General features: G+C 32.6%; 1 protein-coding gene across 2 annotated transcripts in view; it reads right to left on the bottom strand.

The window, feature by feature from the left end:
• Positions 1-30: 30 nt before the first annotated feature.
• The window catches only part of LOC106463294, a 10,293-nt gene continuing 2,806 nt past the window's right edge, over positions 31-7,517 (bottom strand). For both annotated transcript variants that reach the window (XM_013923309.2, XM_022390748.1), the window contains exon 3: positions 31-3,751. In XM_013923309.2, the coding sequence (XP_013778763.1) occupies positions 1,932-3,751 (1,820 nt within the window). In that variant the 3' untranslated portion in view covers positions 31-1,931. The remainder of the gene's footprint in view (positions 3,752-7,517) is intronic.

Raw genomic sequence — 7,517 nt, 5'->3', positions numbered from 1 at the left:
ACTTTCCCATAACCATTATAGTGTTACTTTACTTTGACGTAAACCATCGACATGAACACAGCAGCTGACTGCTAGCCAAATAAAATTGATCTTAAAATATGTTTAGTTCTTTGGTTGATATCCTAAAACAGGTCTTAAGGGGGTGATGGCTTTCTAAATGTTCAATCTTTCTGGAATATAACATCGTAGCAGATAATTTGATATACTCGCATTCGTTCCACAAGTGTCAAAGGAATGGTGTATTTCTAAATGGTATGCTTCCATTGTCATCTAATAAACTTCAGTTTTTGTTTATAAAATACACTCGGTTGCAAGTAACTTAATATGCTCACGTTCATTCCACACAACTAGGAGGAGGGGTTGATTGATGTCACATTCATCTTGTTACAAAGTGGTTTCAATATAAAAATCAAGTTAAAATCAAAGAAGCAGTTTTCTTGGGGTTGTGATGTAGAAAAACTTTTAAATTTGTAAAACTAGAGAATATTGCATATATTTTACAACTGAGCTACACCAACAATTAAGATTTGACTATTCACATGAAGTAGTACATCGGCTATACTGATACATTGTTGATATCTGTCTATAAAAATTAACTTAAAGATATTATTTTTTAAAATGTGCTAAGTGTCATCCACAAATAATAAACTATTCTTTTTTTTTTACAGTTCAGGATAAAAAAAAGATACCTAAATTTAAATAAGGCAAGTGTAAAAATTATTACCTATTTCGTAAGAAATTCCTTTACTAGTTCCCAGTTTTTCTTATAAATTTGTATCTTTAAACGCAAAATGAACTGCTGGTGTTATTTTAGCCTGTGTTTTTTTTAGGGTATCACCCAACATTTCGGTACACTTTTTTTTTTATTCAAAATCAGTAACAGCCATTAAACCAGTCATCAGAACTAAATCAGTTTCTACGAGGTCTTACAAACTGCTGTTAAAACAATTCTTACAGATTAAACAATAAGATTTGGCAAACAGTTACCATGCGTTACAAAAAAAACATGACTTAAGTTGTAGTTACAACGAACATTTCTCATGATCATATAAAAATTGAATACGTATAATTACTTGCTGCTGTTAGAACACAATGAAATACGTTGTTTATAACCTCTAAATTTAATTTTTTTTCAATATGAAAAATAGATACTAGGAAAATATTTAATGTATTTTCCACATTCTACAGATGCTAAAATTACCTTGACGTAGTAGGAGATTAAAATAAACCCGTCTACATTTGTTTTACAACTGCTAACCAGAAGACATGCTTAAAGTAATTGGAAACTTTGTAAAATTAATTGTGAGTAAGCAAAAACATTATTAGGGAAAATTTTTAACTTTTTGAAACTTTAGTTTTGTTGATAAACATAATTGTACAGACCATTAGAAAATACTACAATTTATATTAAGTTTATTAAAACAAACCAAGAATTTCTGTAAGAAACAACATTTTTCCACCCCTTTGCCTATGAAAGATAAGTATAATATTTAAAAATAATTATCATTAAAAATATTTTGTGATGGGGGAAAACAAAGTTAACAATAAATATGAAGACGGCTAACGAAACATTTTTATTTACAGAAGATTTGAATGTTTTGGAATACACATTTCTAAAAGTATGAACCTTCCATAAATACAACTGTTTTGTTCAACTGTCATCTTTATCATTAATACGTGTTGTAGTTTTTGAAACGTTTTCAGAGTTCACTGTTGCTGGGAAAGTCTAATTTCAAGAACCTAAGGATGATAAATTCAATTTTGTTTTAGCAATTTTTAAACATAAAAGCAAAGAACTGTTATTTAAAGTATTTACACGTGGTAAATTTAGTGACAAAGTTCAAAAAACACATTAACAAGATGTGTTTGTACAGAAGTAATCCTCAGTACTTATATTAATAAAATACTTAATAGTTGCTGAAAAGTAATTTCTAATAAGGCACTGAACATTGATGTGATGGTCCTGCTGAAACATGGGATTTAATTATATCAGGAATGTCCTTGGGATAATGAAGACACCTTATCATTTTGGAATGGCTCTCTTCATCTGGCGGGCTTCTCACCTCCTCTGTGGTGTCATTGTTACCATCCATATAACTTACACAGTAAGAACTAGTGCTTGGCTGTGGTTCATCTTTACTATTCTGCTGTTTAAGAAACATGGGCAAAGCACTTTTGACAACAAAATCTAATATTGATAACTGTTTTGAATAATGCTTTTTGTTACTTGAGCTTTTCTTCACCGATTTTCTCCCATGTTTCCGAACCACGCTCACATCTACAATTTGAGAACTTTTTGATTTTGTGCACGTGTCCTTTTTTTTAAAACTGGACTTTGTCACAGACTTTGGTGTTTTAACCCGAGATATTTCTTTAACTGAAGATGAAGAAACTCTAGTGATTTGTTTGATGAAGTCTTCATAAGTTAATGTTTCTTTAGGTTTCGCTTTCTGATGAGATAGCTTGATGGGAAATGATACTCGTGTCCTTGGAAAGCTTTTCCGAGCAGTTTGAGGCATTTTTAGCTGACAATCTCTGTTCTCAGGAACCATCAATGTTATAGCTTGTTCTTCTGATAATAATCGTTTTTTCTTGCTGGTATTGTTATCTTTACATCTGTCTTTACAGTTACTGTGGAGAGGAATAGTGTAACACCCTACTTTTACTGAAGGTCCTGTCTTCTTGTTTTCTTTCCTGAAAACTTCTAGTATACAGGAGTCTTTTTGACCAACTGTTGACGAGTCTCGGATTTTAAATTCTAACTGGTTTAAGATGTCAAGTGATGACATTTCATGGTTAATAAGTGCTGAAAAATTCTTTTTACAACTGATTGGAATATGCTCTATGGATTTGATATTGACAGATGGATTAATCTTCATTTCACTTGAATAACTTGGGTTAAATGTTCCACAAGGAACATTTTGCAAGCTTAAAACGGAAGATCTTTCTAACAGTTTATTTTTTTTGGGTACCTTAAAGCTTAAAATTGTGTTGGCGATGTTAGTTTGAATTATGTTGGAGTTTTCAACAGAAGATTTGTTATCAGAACCAATAAATTTAGATCTATCTTTGTTATTTTTCTTCTTAGTTTTATTTGTTCGGCAAACAGAAGTCTTTTCATTCTTAGTTTTATTTGTTCGGCAAACAGAAGTCTCTTCATTCTTAGTTTTGTTTGTTTGGCTAACAGAAGTTTCTATAGCTCTGGTACAGTCTACTTTACTGTTGCCAATAGACAGAGATTTTGCATGATTTATTTCAACATTACTGTTGTCTGTAGTGGACTCTATATTATTTAATCTGTTATTAAAATACATTTCTGATTTCTTGAACTTTACAATAACACAACCATTGTTACTAGTTTCTGTAGAATGTGCCGAAATGTGATTGTCAGAGTTCAAAGATTTTGGTAGAGGTGCTTTAGAACTTTCACAGTTGGCCAATGTTTCTTCGTTAAAGGCCCAGGTTTTCTTTTTTAAAGTTTGTGAGGTGTCTTGCAATGTACCAACATTTCCAATGACTGATCTTTTGCATCCCAGTGGTTCTGTTTGCTTCTTCTTCTTGCACATCAAAACAGAATTTTCTTCAGTACGTGAGTGTGATCTTTTTCTCTTATTCCCTCGTCTGGACTCTTGAGCCAGCTTTTTCCTTGCAAGTTGGACAGAACTTGTAACTGGTAATTTTTCCACCTTCGAAGATTCTTGTGCTTCTGCAGTTCTTTCAGCTTGAGTAGTGAAAGATTTCAACTGTTCCACTGTTAGATGATGAGAGAGAGAAGACAATGACAGGTCAAATATACTGCACATTTACATAGACGCGTGCGTAAAGAATATCCTGAACAAAAAAACTTACATAATCATACTCTAACTGTACAATTGGATAATATTTATTAAATGTTAAACACAACAACATTTACATTTTTTTTAACCCTTCAAGAGGGTACAGAAAAAATGTAAGAGAACACTTTTAAGTCTTTGTGTGATAACATAAAGTTGCAATTAATACAATTATTTACCTTATCACAGTGTTTGTAAAGTTTGTGCATTATTCTTTATATTTTGTTTTACTTTTGATTAAGTGCATCCTGACTTAGTATTTTCAACGTGCTGTGCTTGATTAAGTTCTCACTGAGTGCAATTGGCTCTCCTATTCCATATAGTTGAATTTTAACAAATTATGTCTTACTTTTCAAAGATTAAGAGGGCAAGTAAAAAAATTCAGCATATGTCAGAAATGCCTCAGCTATTAAATTAACACTACCAAACAAACAAACAAAAACTATGGCAGTAATTTCCGTTTGAAATTATTTGACCCCAAATAAAGGTTTTGGGTCAAATATAACTAGGGGAGTTCAGAAAATCTTTTTTTTTTTTTCACTCTGCTCATGTTTTAAAATAACTTGGGAGGCATAATTTGAAAAGACACGAAGAAATAAAAAAGTTAAAGTAAACAGTGAAGATTAGATTTGGGAGCAAGAAAACCAAGGACAGTCAGAACAAAATCAATGGCCGATACGGGACTTATGGTCCTTCAGGGCAGCAGAGTACTGTAGATCCAATCCCTAGAATTAGACATTACCAATTTTGCACAACCATATAAACAGTCAACATTCTTGAACACTGATAACAATGTAACATCAGCTTCATTATTATTATTTTTTATGAAATTTACAATTGAATGATGGCAGGGCAAGCAGATTACAAATGTGATAATGGGGGATTTAAGAAGAATAGTGAAATATTTGAAAGTGCTCAAGTTTTGGGTCTCGTTTTTTAAAAACCATTAAGGTGGGACCTATAACTGTTATTGGAGGGATGCATTTCAAACCCATGTTACAAATCTTGTACCAAGTTTCTAAATGCCTAACAAAAGACTGTGTCTAAGCTGATAACACCAAAAGGACAACATGGAGAGAGGGTCTGTGAATCACCATCAAGTATGGATCATTAAGTAACACTGAACTTGGAACTGAAAATACATGTTATAGGAAGAAGAAAGATTAACAGACACTGTAGGTAATCTTGAAAGATGAGATCAACAAAATTAATAGTTCGAAATATGACCAAAAGTAAAGGCAGCAAGAACTTTCAGGGCAATGTCTTTATTAAGAGTTTAATAGCAATACTGTGGAACATAACAATGGGATGGCGAGTGTCAAGAGCACATTATTAAAACTAGTTTAGAAGACAATAACTTGAAGTCACTCGTAACATTACTGGTTGGGCATTGTAGAAAATGTGAGCTAACAACCAGTGGTTAAACACGAAAATGAAGTGAAATATTATCTAATGAAAAGGTATTCCATAAACTAGTAAAAGATGTCGGACGTTGAGTATAGTACATTTAATGTAACTTCTGGACTTGAGATGACCCCGAGTGGTTGTTTTATCAAAACCACCTGTAATGAAAGGTAAGATGCTGCTTCTACCTTAGTTGTTAAGCAACTGCAGCTAATGTTTTGAAATGCTGCAAATACTCTAAGCATATAAACTAGCTACCACACTTGTAAACTGGTTCTATGTGCTTTTCACTGTTACATTTGTAACAAGCGGGATGCTGACAATCAAATACATGGGTCTGCTGCAATTAAGAAACTACAGGGGGCTTTTATACAGTTGATCATGTCGTTTCCACCTAAATAAACCAAAAGAGCTAGACAAAGGGATCTAACGTGTTGTTGATCTTTTTAAAGAAGTTAATGCATTAGCTGTTTTGGAAAATAATACATTCTAAGTACAAAGTAACGAACTGTCCCAGTCTGGAAATGATAAACAAAACATGGGGAAATACATAAAGCATATATAAACGAAATTAAGTACCTATATATTAATTATCAAAACAAAAACTAACTTAATTATATTATCTGTATTGAAAATTAGGCTCAAGTTAGTGTGAAACATTTAAAATTATTGTTATTTGATACATGCCATTTCTAAAAACACAGATTTATCAACCTATTGCAGAAAACTTTTTTAAATACTGCTATAGAACAGTTATTAAGAAGCTGGCAAACAACAATTTATCACAGACTAACTAGAATAGGATTACACTATCCTATACATTACATCAAACAAGCGTTATACATGCATGAAGTGAACAACAAATCTGTATGAGGCAAACTAATAAAATGATTAATCAGTGCTGGCAAACAACAATTTATCACAGACTAACTAGAATAGGATTACACTATCCTATACATTACATCAAACAAGTGTTATACATGCATGAAGTGAACAACAAATCTGTATGAGGCAAACTAATAAAATGATTAATCAGTGCTGGCAAACAACAATTTATCGGCATAATGAAGTTAAAGAAAACCTTCAACAGTGCTTGACCATGTGTAGAGAACTGTTTACTGTATGCCTCAAACCAACCATTTCATATGTTTGTTAAATAGTACACCTCATGTTCAGTGCAAAATTTGTACAAGAGTAACAAAAGTAATTTGTTAAGAGTTATTTACATACAAGTTCCATGCATTTGGTAACTTCAAAATGTCCCACAGGCAGTATAAAACAAGTTGCTAACGTAAAACGAGGTTTGATTATAGAGGGTTGAGTACCTTATATTAAAATGATTTGGAATATGCGAGTCAGCATGTCACACGACAACAGCCACTATAGTTGTGGTAGAAAGGCAAGTATTGTGATGGTACCAAAAGTTAATCGTTTGAGACATTTATGTAATAGCCCTTTCCAATGCAAAAAATTCATAAACTGAGATCATAAAGATGTGTCTAGAATTTCCAAAAGGAGACTCCTTGTTCTTAATGGACCTCGAAAACAGAGAAATATAGACTAAACCAGGGCATAAAAAAACATCCCTAAAGTGCCCCGAAAAAAATTGTAACCCAATTATGGTAAGCAATGTGTGGTATTTTGTAACAGGTTAGAATCCACAAATGTCAGTGGCAGAAACTGTCCACATGCTCCAGATGAATGTAAGCAACATCATTAAGAAGGATATCCATCATAAAGTGAGGTTAATAATCATACCTCATGCATCAGGAAAATGAAACCTGGTTTAAATGCTATTCATACAAAGAAATACTGGTCAAGTTGCTTGATATGACACTTATAGATTTCTATATGATTAGACTGTTAAAGTACAAATGGGCTATGGAAAGCACACAGGAAGGAGAGGTGTGCTTTGGACACAACAGCCTTATTACGAAGCCTTTTGCTACAAAACTATGATGCATTGCTATTGCCAAGCTGCATGACTGTCAGACTGAACATGATTAAATGTGGTAACATGGGCTGTAATGTAGTGAACCCTCTGTATGTGTTATAGTAACAGCACCACATTTATCGACACTTGAGTGTTAAACCACTTTTATAATTTTTTTTAACAAAAACCCCTTAAGATTTTGATTCACTTACTTACATTATGCAAATCAAGTAACTTGAATACTGGTTTTAGTAAGTTGTTGCAACTAATTACAATGACAACTATTATAGATAAATAAGTCATAACGTTCAACATCAAAGCTGACTTGCAAAGTAATTTCAAACACC

The sequence above is a fragment of the Limulus polyphemus genome, unplaced genomic scaffold, assembly GCF_000517525.1.
Source record: "Limulus polyphemus unplaced genomic scaffold, Limulus_polyphemus-2.1.2 Scaffold1370, whole genome shotgun sequence".
Lineage (NCBI taxonomy): Eukaryota > Metazoa > Arthropoda > Merostomata > Xiphosura > Limulidae > Limulus > Limulus polyphemus.
This window is presented reverse-complemented; position numbering and strand designations above follow the sequence as displayed.